This window comes from Onychostoma macrolepis, chromosome 01 (genome assembly GCF_012432095.1).
Source record: "Onychostoma macrolepis isolate SWU-2019 chromosome 01, ASM1243209v1, whole genome shotgun sequence".
NCBI classification, from domain to species: Eukaryota; Metazoa; Chordata; class Actinopteri; order Cypriniformes; family Cyprinidae; genus Onychostoma; species Onychostoma macrolepis.
In genome coordinates, this window is record NC_081155.1 from 16,478,137 (window position 1) to 16,492,924 (window position 14,788).

The following is a 14,788-nucleotide window of genomic DNA, read 5'->3' on the forward strand; positions in this document are numbered from 1 at the left end:
TTAATAATTAAATACTTAATTTTGGTAAATGTCGTTGTTAATAACTGATATAAAAATAACACAAAAAAAAAAACGTTTACAGCAGTGATCGTTTGAATGCTATTAAAAATGAACATCGGTTCTTAAATGATAGATATTTGGGATGTTCAAGTTGTTTGGGGTTTGGTTATTATATATGTTCTCAATTTGTAGCGATCGAGAACGAGAAGCTAATGTTGCATGTGAGTTGAGCAATTTGCTGAAAAGTCTGAAATAACCGATGGCTTCTGAGAGAGATCTAGAAAATGGCCATTTCATTAATGCCTGTTAACTCGCATGAAATTGAGATCTTACTGAAGTGATTATTTCCTTAACTCTGTTTGTCAAATGCATGAATACACTTTGGGATTGACCAGTGGCATATCATGCATCTCTGAATTCTGGGTTTGGTCCCCAAATTCAGTTGAATGTATATCTGTTTCCTTATTAAAACAAGTTCATTCACACTGGCTAAATCAATGAATGATTATGTTTAAAACACTGACTACAGTTTAATGCTGAAAAATGCTGGACTTGGGGACCTTGTAATGGTCATGTGTTCACCTGTGTTTTCCTAGATGGATTATGGAATTGAATTTGCATGTCTCACTAACTGCAAGGACAAAGCTTGTATCTGTTTTCTTTCCCACTATGTTTCTCTCCCCTTTTTGTCAAAGTTTCTCTCTTCCTTCTGTCCTACCCTCTGTCCTAACCTGCTTTTGTGTCATAGAAAAGAGTAAGCTCTCATTCAATGTTGTCCTTTTCACACATCTTTACTCACCATTTTCTTTCTGTTATATTCTAAATGCCCATCATTTCAAGTATACACTATTAGTTGTGGTAGAAGGTAAAACCCCTCTTAGTGGTGTCTGTAGGATCCAGAATGCATCATCCATTTGCTTCCCCCTGCCCTCTTAATGCCGTTTCCTCTTCATTCTGCTGTTGCAGCATTGCTTATTCTCACACTGACTGCACAAATAAGACATAACAGGTCCAAAGACTTTACTGCAGCTTACAGTATGCCTTCACTCAGCTATGGATATTGGTCAGGTTGTGCTAATGTGTTATAATGTCTTCTTACATTCAAACAGTTTCACAATGCGAGAGTAACAAGTTCAAAGTCATTTCACTGATTTTCATTCAATAGTAGTTAAATGTGCGTTAGGCAATATGGCCAGAATGTTGTAAGTCTCATTACTAAATAAGAGACGTTTGTGAGCTACAAGATCTATTGCTTTGTCAATGGATAGTGCACATATTCTGGGTTTTTTCCCCCAGCAACTTTAAATGCATCTCATTTGCAAGTTTGTGGTCAGTAAGATTTTTATTTATTTATTTATTTTTGTTCACCAGGCAGCATTCATTTGTCAAAAACAGTAGTATTATAAAATATTATTACAATTTAATAATATTCCTATTTTATTATATGTCTGTGTATATATCTATTTTAATATATAATTTTTTTCTGTATACGTTGTCAAATATTTTTTTGAATTGATATGACGAATTGGTACTTAAGAAACAATTCTTCTTTTTTTATTAGTTTAATGCTTTGATGAACAAAGTTTGAAAGCGTTTTTAAAAATGAAATTTTTTGTAACATCATAAATGTCTTTACTGTCATGTGACCTTGTTGGAAGTATTATTTTGAATAATATTTAAATCCTATTATTTTATTTTTAATCTGTGATATTCAAATCTTAAAACTTATTGAAATTTCATAGTAAAATATATATATATATTTTTTTTCTCCCCCACTAGAAGCATAAATCACACTGTTGTAGTTTTGTCAGAGAAGATGCTGTGGTCAACGTGCTCTTGTCATTATTGTGTGCTATAACACTTAACAGCCTGCAGATCTCTCAATCTCACCCTCTTTGGTCCTTCCACCTCCCCTGCTTCCTTCCCTAACCTGTTTATTTGTCCATTATGGCATAGACTGTCATCGCTAATAAATGCAGTTTAGATTCATATATTCAGCATTCATCCTAGGGATGCATCGATCCGATACTCAGTATCGGTATCGGCTCCGATACGGTCATTTTCTGTGGATCAGGTATCGATCAGACGAGACGGATCCAAATCCGATATTGTGCGTATACTATTCTGTGTTATTGTTGAGCCCCACGAAAGGCACAAAAACATTATGAAGCACTATAAAGTTTTCGTGCAATATATTTCAAGTGTTCTAAAGCTGTTGCATAGTTTAATCTGAGGTACAGATGAATATTTAAGTCGTTAAATTCAAGTTCAGGTAAACTCTTCTCCCCGCTGCGGCTGTCTGTCATCCTCCATTCAGCGTTCAAACTGTGTGTTGCGTTCGGTTACTACAGTCAACCAGGGGCGGTTCTAGACCACAGTAACTGAGGGGGGCCAGACAGGGGCCACTTGTGCTTTTAGGGGGCACAATTTTAAAATTCATCCTAACCTACTTTAAGTATTATTCATTCAGTCATTTTTCACCATGTCATGTATCATTGCAATCTCTAGAAGTAATCTATAACAATTTCAACTAAAATTAATATTTCATCATATTTCATTTATTTTGACAAATAATATTGTATGTCAGGGGCATCATTTTTGAGGGGGCACGAGTGAGGAGGGGGCTCTCATGCTTGTCATATGACACACAGCTGCCACAATACCACTGTATAACTAATATAGGCTTATGTATTTTTTTTTTATTATTATTCGAAATATTCCCAAAATATATCATGAAATATCTCGATTCTCAAATATGTGTAAGTAAATGCATTTTGCACCTTTATAGATTGTTAGTTGATCTATAATGGGCGAAGTAGCCTAATACTGTAATATTAACTTTGCATAAAAATCCTTCTTTTTACTTTTTACTTAAGTACCAGATGTCATACCATAAAATGAGTATCATACCATAAACATATAATACGACTGACTTTGTATTTTATGTGGATTTAATAAAAACATTGTAAGTTACTAATTAGCCCATAGCACTTTCATTGTACAGGAAGAGCAAAGAACGTTTACATTATCAAAGAACATTTTCACTTCAGTCCAGTGAGTTCAAGCACTCTCAAAAACTCCCATAATAATCTCTAAAGCTGTTTACACTGTGAAATTAATACATCTTCACTTTGTTGTTTCTGAGGAGAGAATTCAGTCGGCGAGCGCGCACGGTGACGAAATAGCGGAGCTTCGGCGATGACTCATCTGAACGCTTCTGATTGGTCCTTGCATTCATAAACGCAGCAGAATCGTGTGTGATTGGTTATAATGCGCAGCGCTTTAAAAACGTGCGTCTCTGGCTCTGTGCCAGCCAGCGAACGCAGATTTGAATTTAACAGCTGTTTTTCTTTTTATATAGTTTACAGGACAAACTGCGCATTTCACCAAAAATTGTTTTATATCATTCCAAATTTAGGGGGGCCAAAAATGATATAAAACCATGATTTTTCTAGGGTATCTTTTGCTGCTAAACTATCCACTAACCTAGTTTATAATAGTATTTTTGTAATAGATTATGATTATATATTTTTTCATTTGTTATTTTTCATTAAAATGAAGTTATCTATATGTAGTAGATTGTGTTTAACACACAAAAGAGTGACGATCAGGTCAACACACAGAAGAACAGAAATTCTACATCGATTTAAAAACAAAAAAAACTGCGCTGGTATCGGATTGGATCGGATCGGTTCTGAAAAAATGGTATCGTTGCATCCCTAATTCTTTCCCTCTTTGTCTAGGTAAACAAGCTGTTGATTGTAGTTTCTCTCATTTCTAAATGTCAAATACCATCAAGTTTTGTTTTTTCGTTGTTTATGTTGAATGGAATAATGTAGTCTGATTGGCAAAGCCAGATCTCAGCATGATGTCCATGAAACTGCGGAGAACTACAGTCAGAGAATTTTGAGTCCCTTTCTCATTCTCACTCATCTGTTTCCTGTTGTATACTGTCCCTCCCTCCTCTGTCTCTCTCCACGTCTTGTCCAGTTTTGATTTACTCTCCATCTTCATTTTGCCAGGCTGTGTTTGGCGCTATGTTAGAGCCAGTGCCTCCTATACCCCTTATCTGCCTCCTCTCTGCGACCCCAAGGACGGCCACCTCCTCGTGGATGGTTGCTATGTTAACAATGTCCCAGGTCAGGATTCTGCCCCCTTTTCACCAAAGCCTTCTAGAAACCTAAAGGAGGTTTATAAAAACCTGCTACACCAGTATCCCTGCGACAACCAACCACTCAGTTACCCTTTGCTTTTTATTGTCTCTTGTCCTGTTTAAAACAAATTAACCCCCTGCTTTCATTGGGAACCCATGGCTTGGAAGGAACCCAGGATAGTATTCAGTGAGAGAAAGAATAGAGGAGAGAGACTGTGCTTTCATAACCAAGATAAACATTACATTCAGCTGAATCTGATGAAAAACATGTCCAGGTTTCATTCCATCCCAAAATCAAAAAAGGAAAGAAATTAGATTTTGCATTAATAAAATAAAGCCTAGATGTTTTTTTTTTTTTTTTTTTTTTATAGTGTGGTTATTTTTTATGGCAATTAAGCACAATTATTCCCCATATTCTCAATACCGTAATGTGTCCGGATGTATATAATTGTTTTTTTATGCTTAATTGCCATGAGAGGCTTAATGGAAGTAGCATAGGCTTCATTTTCTTGTTGCAATTTCTTTTTTAGGGTGAAATGTGACTCAGTCATGTTCTTTATCAGTTTTGTAAGATTCAGCCATTTACCCTCAGGACCACTAGGTGCACAATTTACATTCAGTTTTTCTATTCACACCCATTCTTCCCTGTTTGGCTCTTTTGTAAAGAACACTTTATGCACACATAGAGTCCAGTCATTGATTTCAAATCACCTGATGCTCAGTTTCCCTTTCCTTGTGCATTAGTGTAGAATTTAGCCGTTGTGTGGTTACAAATATGTGCATATACATTACATTATGTGCATATGTGCATTATTACAACGGCAGTACATGTAACAGTTCTGTCTGTTACTTTTGACTTTGTAATATGATGTTTCATTAGCATTTTAAATTTGATTAATCAACAGTAGGCTTTCGGAAAATAAGGCATTGATATGTTTAGTGATTTTTGCTGTTGTTGTCATTTACTGAGATGTGTTTTAATAAGGCCTCTGTGTATGGTTGGTGAATATTGTTTAGCAGGCTAGTGTCAGTTGCTCTAGTTAAACCGCATATGCTGATTTGCATGAAGCTATGAACAACACTGATGCTGTGATGTGACTTTCGGTATCGATAAAGTAAATGATGGCTGCTGATGCTTCTCTATATTTACGTTTTTGTTTTGCTGTTCAAGCTGAAGTATTTTCCCCATGCGCTGTTCACATCACATGCACTCTTCCCATCTACCTTGATTGTGGCTGTCACAAGCACACCATACACTCTGTGTGCATGCTGTTGCATGTTTATCTATTGTAGGCCATTATTCTTCATGTATGCAATATTTATAAGGATAAGAGTCACTGGGAGGTGTTGTTCTGGATCCTACAGCACACATTTTTAAACAGGCTCACAGACAGATCTTTTTATGTATAAGTGGGCACCATTTTTGCTTTAAATCAGTAGCTCACCCCAAAATTACAAATCTGTTATTATCCGCTTTATTAAACATGAGGGTAAGTAAACAGAGTGCTGCAGTGATGACATTTTTTGTAGGCCAACCCACATGTAAGCATCACCCCTGGATCAGTCAACAATAACAACAACAAAAAAACAGGATTTTATTATTCATACATTTTATTCATCACAATAATCATCGCAAATGAACACAGTGTATAATTTTTGAAGCCTAAATACAATCGCCAGAAGTGTAAACAAACTACACCACAGTCGCATAACTTCAAAGTTACCATCATTAAGCTTCCTGATTAAAAAAAATTTGGATATTTTTCAAGACCATGATTATAAATGGTGAAAGTTAACTGTTAGTGTTGTCAAACGATTAATCGCGATTAATCACAGTCAAAATAAAAGTTTCTGTTTACATAATATATGTGACCCTGGACCACAAAACCAGTCTTAAGTCGCTGGGGTATATTTGTAGCAATAGCCAACAATACATTGTATGGGTCAAAATTATCAATTTTTCTTTTATGCCAAAAATCATTAGGATATTAAGTAAAGATCATGTTCCATGAAGATATTTTGTAAATTTTTTACCGTAAATGTATCAACTTCATTTTTGGTTAGTAATATGCATTGCTAAGAACTTAATTTGGACAACTTTAAAGGCGATTTTTCTCACACCCTGATTCCAGATTTTCAATTGACACTTAAGACTGGTTTTGATGACCAGGGTCACATATGTATGTGTACTGTTTATTTATTATGTAAATATAAATACAAACACATGCATATATTTAAGAAAAATGTATGTTTATATATTAAATATATTTATATATAATAATATAAAATATAATAATATGAATGTGTAAATATTTTCAAAATATATACTGTATGTGTGTGTATTTATAATTACATAATTATAAACTGTAATAATACAGTACACACATATTATGTAAAAAAAACTTTTATTTTGGATGCAATTAATCGTTTGACAGCACTAGAATAGATAAGTTTTCCTGTTCGGTGCGATGATGTTTATTGTCCCAGTTAACTTTAACAGTCACATTTAGCCAAGCATAACATTTTAGTCACATTTAAGACAAGTAAAAGCTTTTTAAAAACCACAAGATGGTTAGTCTTGGGGGTAATACATTACAAGTAGTGTGAGTTACGTAATTACTTTTATGAAGTAACTAGTAAAGTAATGCGTTACTTTTAAATTTACAAGAAAATATCAGTTACTTTTTCAAATAAGGAACACCAGTTACTTTGTTTTCCGATTTATTCACCGACAGCTCTTCTGTCCCCATGTTAAGGGAAATCAGTGCAGAGGTGTTTCCTTCAGCCTGAGGCGTATTCATTTCACTTTTGGTGTGATAGAGCCTTTACAGTTGCCAAAAATACACCTTTTGCCCAGCTCAGGAGACAAAAAGTAATTCAAAAGTAACGCAATGCATAAAAAGTAACTAGGATGATGGAACTGAAAGTGCTAAAATGCTACTTCATTTTGGGGTTTCAGCCTACACTAATAATGCACCATGTTTGCAGCACTCTATTATGACAGAATGTTGAGTTTTGGGGGAACTATCACTTTAAGAGTGCCACATGCTGAATGCACCTGCCTCTCTGGATTTTTCTCTCTCCTTCCAACCCATGCCACTGTCATGCCTCTCCTGACACCTGATGGTCCAGTGGAGTACTGCAGGCCAGGACAGGCTGGCAGTGCCCAATATGTTCACTGACTGTTTTTCAACTCTGTCTCCCCTCTGCCTGAAAAATACATCATACTGATTTATAATGATGTATTTAAGTGAATGAACAGTAAGAATATTAGCACAATTTGTATCTTTTGCATAACAGAAAAAGGATCCATGATCATTTGAAATTTTTTGATTGAAAAAAGCCAGTGGGACAGGGTTGGAAGATAAGTCAGCCTTACCTCATGTGTGTTTACTCAACCTCTGTCAAGGTCGGGTTCACTGAATGAGGTAGGCCAAACTAAACCACCGCACACCGTCCTTGGGGTGACAGTCACTGTATCTCCCTGCTGGTCTGTGCGCTACTAACCAAAACTGTGACTTCAGGGTCACCTCCAAACTCTGCTGAGGCGTTACGTTGACGTACTTTAGAGGTTATTAAGAGGTTATTGTCCCCTCCTGGTGTGGTAGGCTCCCTGTGGCGCTATGTCAGGGCGAGCATGACCCTTTCCGGGTACCTGCCACCCCTCTGCGACCCTAAAGATGGAAACCTGCTCATGGATGGAGGATACATCAACAACCTGCCAGGCAAGTACGGCCCAGAGCAACTCCTCAGAGAGAGGGCTGCTGGGCCAGAAACACAATCTGGTTTGGTCAATCACTTAATTTTTGGTTTTAAAGAGCTTACATGGCTCTGAGTAAGTATACTGTGATTTTCTTCATCATTTTGAGGGTAGAATGAGTGGTTTTGCTTTATCCATTTGATCTCAGAATGTGTCTCTATTTTAATGTGTTAGTTAGTCAATTTGGCATCTTGGAGATTTCCAGCACATTTTAAATTCATTTCGAACGTTCACTCATTTCTGGTGTTTATCAGATTGGTTTATGATTTGTACAGAGACAAATGGATAAAGTTCTGCAGGGATTGGGTGGTGTGGACAAAGATGCTCTGTTGTTTGACCTCTTGTCCTCATCAGCCTTAAAAACATGAAATTTTATCAGATTGTAAATATTAATCATTGCAAGCTGCTGTTGTTGTTGTCTGGTGTACGGTTGGTCTTAAATTGTGATTATAAATATGCTGTATCTCTTCTTTACAATATAGGAAAGTGTGATTCAATGTAGTCAAATTTTAAATAATGAAAAATACATTCCAAAAAAACATATCACCAGACAGCAATAGCATAATGTCCCTCAGTTTGCAGTGCAACATATTGGGCAGAAAGATATAGTTCACGTAGTTCAGATGTTGCATTTCAACTGGGAACATCTTAATTCAGGGGGAAAAGACAAGATTTTGAAGATTACATTCCATGTTATAATTTGATTTAACAATTTAATTAATTAGTTCATCAAGCAGTTTGCACTGCTAAAGACACAATTATTTCTTGCATTGAAATCATCTGTGTTATTGCCAGAGCTGGGTAGAGTACTTACAAATTGCAATCCGTTACTGATTTCAAATTACATGACAAAAACTGTAGTCAGTAAAGTAATCCATTACATTACACGACACATTTTAGGTAGTATAATCAAGACTACTTTTGGATTACTTTTAGATTACTTTTAACCTAACTCGTTCATCACATCTATTTAAATAGGATTTGTATTTATATTATGTCAAGGTTTGCCAAACTGGGGTTCTTTTACGAACCGCAGGGTGTTTCAGAGTTTGAGCAGTCATGCTAATAAGCAACTAGTACATAGTGACATTGTCCCTATACTAAAGTGTTACGATTTAGGTCAAAGAGGTTCAGATGACAAAAAGGTTTGTGGATACCTGCATTACATATAAATAAGAAATAACACGAATTTGTGCATTTTAATGTGTTTGAAAGATTTTAAAATGTAATTTAAACTAATTACAAGTACTTAATTTTTGTAATCTGATTACGTAATCCAGATTACATGTAATCAATTACTACCCAGCTCTGGTTATTGCCTGTAAAGCAGATTGGATGTTAAAATTCCAGGGAATAGTTCTTAACTCCTTTTTTTTTTTTTTTTTTTGGTAATGCATCAATTTTTAAGCCTACATTGTTAGGTTTTAATTGCGTCTTGTCTTGTCATCATTGAATATAATTGTCTTTTTCCATCCTTTGTTTTTACTCATCACCTGCAAGGCTGTTTTACCTCAATTCTCAGCAAATGTTTTAAGAATCTACTTAATTCTAAAATTTTCATTCTTACTTTTAAACATTGATGTTTATTCAATTATATTACTGATGAAAATGGCAGCTTTTCAGTGAGGGGTTTGGTTAAACAGCGTTGATTGGTGATAAATTATTAATTGAAGAATGTTGTCTGAAATATTAACGGTACTTTGATTCTTCCTGCTACCTTGTGGATGTCTGTCTTTGTGTACGTGTGCATTTGTTTGCATTCAACTGGCGCGCTAACGCCTTGCAGCGGACATAGCTCGTAATATGGGCACAAAAACAGTCATCGCCATCGATGTGGGCAGCCAGGATGAGACTGATCTTTGTAACTACGGTGACTGTCTTTCTGGCTGGTGGCTGCTATGGAAACGAATCAACCCGTGGGCGGAGAAAGTGAAGGTGAGTCAATGTTGTGGGATGTTAGAACACTTCTTGTGGAGCCAATGCAGCCGATTCAATTTGAGATCCTCTAATGGAATTAAAATCTTAAGAAAATATTGTACAGTCTATGAAATTGATTGTGCTAGCTCTGAATAAATGGCTTAAAAATGTCCTGTATCTCTCAGGTGCCTGACATGGCTGAAATCCAGTCCCGTTTGGCCTATGTATCTTGTGTACGGCAGCTGGAACTTGTCAAGAAGAGTGCATACTGCGAGTACATTCGGCCACCCATCGACCGCTTTAAGACCATGGACTTTGGGAAATTTGATGAAATCTATGTGAGAACAAAAGCCCACATCTGCAGTAAACAGAGGGGGACAATTAATCTATGTAGTCTTGATACTATAAAATGAAATGAAAATTCTTCCAGATGGTAAATGACCTCTCAAAACTGGTATATTTAAAGTTTTTCTGTTTTCTCTAAGGATGTGGGTTATCAATATGGTAAACTAGTGTTTACTGAGTGGGCTCGTGGGGACATTATTGAAAATTTGCTGAAAGACCATCGCTCAGCGGACTACAATGACAGCAAGAAGACTGATGTGAGTTTAGTATCTCATTAAAACAAGCCACTATTCTATCACCCTTTTGACAATGAATATGAGAATCCTTTGATAAATAAAGTTCACAAAGAACAGTAATTATTTGAAATTGATTTTTTTGTAAAAATGTAAATATCTTTACTGTCACTTTTGATCAATTGAATGCATCCTTGCTGAATGAAAGCATAATTCTTTCTTTCAAAACAAAATTTTACCCCAAACTTTATAGATGAATGAATTTTGAGTAGTTTTTTCTTATTTCATTAAATTGCATATTAAGCTGTTGTGATTGTGTTTTGTTGCTATTTGTTTCAGTCGTGCACGTGTCCTAGCGCAGACTTCACTGATCTAGCTGAAATTGTGTCCAGGATTGAGCCGGTGCAGAGCTACTTAGGAGCTGATGGTCAGTTACTCAAAACAAAAACAAAAAATACTTCTTTACTAATTTACCCCATTACATGTATTTGAAGATTTAGCTTCTGAAATTTATGACAGAATTGACAAGGTATTTAAATTTACAACATTGGCCAGCAGAGTTGGTATTATATCATGTACTTGTGCTTAACTGATGTTTATGTGTCTAGCAGAGGAGTCTGACTATGCGACGGAGTATGAAGAGGACGGGATGGACACAGTGAGAGAGGAGGAGGGGGAGGGTGAGGAAGAGGAAGAGGAGGAGGCCGAAGACCCTGAGGACCAGTCTCCTGGAGAATGGGGACCAAATGGGATCTTCACATCAGTAAGTGTACACACACACAACCTTTTATATAGTGAAATTAAAGTCAGGTGACATTAAAAACTAAATCATTTGTGTAGGATGAAGAGAAGACAGTCCGTCAGAGGAAGAACATCACCAGGGACCCCAACTTGGACTTCTCTGGAGTGTCAGATTGCTGAAAAGGGAGTAATGCAGGGTCAAAGGGCACTGGAAAGAGATGCAGAGTCCCACCAGGGACTGAAGAGTGTAAAGACAAATACAGAAGAAAAGACTTCTGAATTAATAAGATTGTTGGAAAGTCACCAAAGATACTGTGATTTAGACCCTGTTACGACTACATTACCCACAACTTGTCACCAAAACTGTGACTCTGTTATGCCTTTGGGATTTTTTTTTTTGGCTCAAGACTCTACAACAACAGGGTCCAAAGTCTGTAGGGGCCCACCAAGGCAGAGGAACCACTCCTTGAGATACTTTGCCACTGAAATTAGGGGCTCTACATCTTTTGAGATGTTTTGGGAGTGGGAAAAGATGTCTACAGTAGCGGCCAGTATACGACTATCCTTAAGTCCTGGTTTCCCCATCTGTTTCCAGATGATACCAGTTCATTAGAGATAGTGTGTGGTGTGGCTGGTTTGTGATTTTAATTTAATTTAATTTTTTTGTGATTTTGTGTGTGTGTGTGTGTGTGTGTGTGTGTGTGTGTATGGCCACATCCTAAACATAAATTGGCAACTCCTCTCATAAGATGCCTTCTAGACTGAAAATGGCTTCCCAAGATGCATTGTTGTAGGTCTGACACTGAGAATAGACTGTATAGGTTTAGAAAGACTTCAAGAGGAAGTGATGCTGCTTAATAGAGACCTATTATTTCCTTTATAATGGTTAGATTGTGATTTGATGGTATTTGATGTAAGGTTGCAACGTATCACTGCAGATTTTTAGTAACACTGTTCCTGTTATCTAATATTATTTTAAAGAGGGTCAACAGAATGGAAAGCTATGTAGGTGGTCAAATGTGGAATGAATTATGATAGGAAAGATCTCAGTGGGAGTAAAAAAAAAAAAAGGATGACCAAATAGTGTAGAATACAGATGGATTGACTCCTGACATGAAAATGTGGACAGATGGATACACTAATGGGGAATGAAATCAAGAATGATGAAAAAAGTAGATTTTTTTTTTTTTAAAAGAGTAGTAGGAAAGAAAAACAGATAAATGTAGGGAGGTAGAGTAAGGTAGGTAAATAATAAAGTAGGGTGTGAAGAGGAAGTGAGAATGATATGCAGTAAGGAAACGAGTAAGCATGGAAGAGAGAGAGGAAGTGAGTGAGGAAGTGATTGCAGTAGTAAGCGAAAAAATGATTGCAGGAGTGAGCGAGAAAGTGGTTGCGGTAGAGAGCGAGGAAGTGGATATGTTAGCGAGTGAGAGCGGTAAGGAGTGGGAGGAAGTAAAGAGTGGTAGAGAGAGAGGGGGAGTGATTGTGGTAGTGAGTGAGAAAATGATAGCGGTAGTGAGCGAGGAAGTGAGAGCTGTAGAAAGGAAGTGGGTCGTGGGTGTGAGCGAGGAAGTGGGTGGAATAGAGTCAGGAAGTGGATATTTTAGAGAGCGAGAGCGGTAAGGAGTGTGAGGAAGTGAAGAGCGGTAGTGATTGTGGAAATGGTTGCAGTAGTGAGTGAGGAAGTGAGATCGGCAGAGAGTGAAAAATAAGTGACAGAGTGAATGAAGAAAGGGAAAGCAGAAGGCTTTCATGAGGAGTATCGTTAATGCCAAAAATATCTTATGTGGAATTGGATGTGTCTGTGTTTGTGTGTGTGTGTGTGTGTGTGTGTGTGTGTGTGTTTTCAGCCTTTAAGAAATGCAGAACTACTTGTGCTTCAGGTAGACGAGGTGGATGCCTTATTTTGTTATTGCACATTCACAAAGCAAAAAACAAAAGAGATGAACAAAAACACCTGTAATATAATCCCATGAAGATGTGGAGAGTTTAAATTGTTATATTGCTGAACGAGTGCCAGGTATGCAGTGTCCAGTACTGGAGCAGATCTTCCTTGCACTCCAAAGCCAAATGTCATCCTTCCCATATTCACCAACCTAAAACCTGTCCAGAATCAATGTATATTATCTCTGAAACCTCACTGAGATGTACAAATCCCTCAACCCTTGATGCTTTTGCTTTGTTTCGGTCTTTTATGCTGAAACGGTTTGTTTTATATGTTTATGAGAACTGAAAGAATTGCCAACTACTATTTAATTTATTTGTGTTACCACTGGCTTTTTAAATAGCTTTTTAAAACACTTTAGAGATTATAGAGAATAACAGTAAGCGGTTTCTTATTTTGCTTGATTAGCATTTTTGCACTGACGATAATGAAGAAAAAATAATGTTGATGTTGTCTTTACTGTCTAATTTAAAAGGTGGCTGAGGTACAGACGGGTCACGTGTGTGACCATTAGAAGCCTCCGAAGTAAATGCTGAATAATGAATAATAAAATCCTATTTAATGCCATGCTGACTAAATTGCTTTTTGAAATGAGGTATTATGTTCCCAAGTGAATATTTATGACAATTTGAAATGTAAAGCAACTTTATCCATGGGACCTAAATAAATCCTATTCTACTACATTCTTTGTCAATATACAGATAATTGTAGATTTAAACCTGACAGGTTTATTCACATCAACACCTGATGAAGGGAATGAAAACTCTCGCTGGGTCATCATTTGGATGCTCTTTTGATGCCTTCCTTCTGCTATTGGTATTAAAGGTTTGTGTGTTTGTGAAAGTTTGAATATAATCAAAATAGTAAACACAATGTAGTAAAACTCGAAAACAATCTTAATTCGTTAACATTAATTTAACATTATTATTAATCTGCATCCCACCTTAACTTAGTCTTCTGCTTCAACCAGTTCTTTGTTCTTTTGCTTTTCTTTCTTGATTTTTAACTGTAGATTACATTTAAGCATCAAATGTTCTTCGAGGCCGTTTTAACCCAGACAGTAACCGTTGGAAACGTTGGCGCCAGTTGCCTTTTTAAACGTGTTTGTGTGAAGAGCTCACGCGGAATAATACAAGAGCCATAAAAGTAGGACCGGTATGTTGTTATTAAATGAAACATCGGAGAACATGGCCACTGTAAGTTAACTAACTCGAACAATGAGTAGGCCTGTATTTAAATTATTAAATATTTCGTTGCACGTTTTAAGTATAGTCCTTATATTAACACTAAACTAAATTTCCTAATTAACGTTATTCCATTCTGACATTACCAGGACCTCAGAGGATAATACAGTATTTTATTAATATTGACTATGAAATAGGCCTACATCTGTACTAAACCAGCAAGCATTTCTCATGCTGTATAGCAAAAAGTAAACTTGACTCGGCCTGTTTTGATTAACAAAATGTTTGGAGAATTTTTAATAATCACTTGCAACCCATTGTGGCAGAAAACGGAGTCGTGTCTGATTGTAGTACATAAAAATAAACCACACAAACACTTTTTTTGTATTTTATTTGTTTTAGGTTTTTGAAAGTTTTTAATTTTTCCCAAAAGAAAAAAAAAATCCTGAGGTATTCACAATATAATGGCATTTCTTTCATTTGAAATGAGGAAACAACAAAAAAGTGGGG

General features: G+C 36.4%; 1 protein-coding gene across 7 annotated transcripts in view; it reads left to right on the forward strand.

The window, feature by feature from the left end:
* Positions 1-13,661, forward strand: part of pnpla6 (patatin-like phospholipase domain containing 6) — a 31,782-nt gene extending 18,121 nt beyond the window's left edge. For 2 of the 7 annotated variants that reach the window (XM_058771818.1, XM_058771826.1), the window contains exons 28-35: positions 4,023-4,139; positions 7,762-7,878; positions 9,700-9,848; positions 10,016-10,168; positions 10,316-10,432; positions 10,748-10,835; positions 11,017-11,171; positions 11,249-13,661. In XM_058771818.1, coding sequence (XP_058627801.1) covers positions 4,023-4,139; positions 7,762-7,878; positions 9,700-9,848; positions 10,016-10,168; positions 10,316-10,432; positions 10,748-10,835; positions 11,017-11,171; positions 11,249-11,329 — 977 coding nt within the window. In that variant the 3' untranslated portion in view covers positions 11,330-13,661. The remainder of the gene's footprint in view (positions 1-4,022; positions 4,140-7,761; positions 7,879-9,699; positions 9,849-10,015; positions 10,169-10,315; positions 10,433-10,747; positions 10,836-11,016; positions 11,172-11,248) is intronic. The other 5 variants (XM_058771832.1, XM_058771847.1, XM_058771840.1 and 2 more) reach the window with 5 other exon arrangements.
* The last annotated feature ends 1,127 nt before the right edge of the window (positions 13,662-14,788 follow it).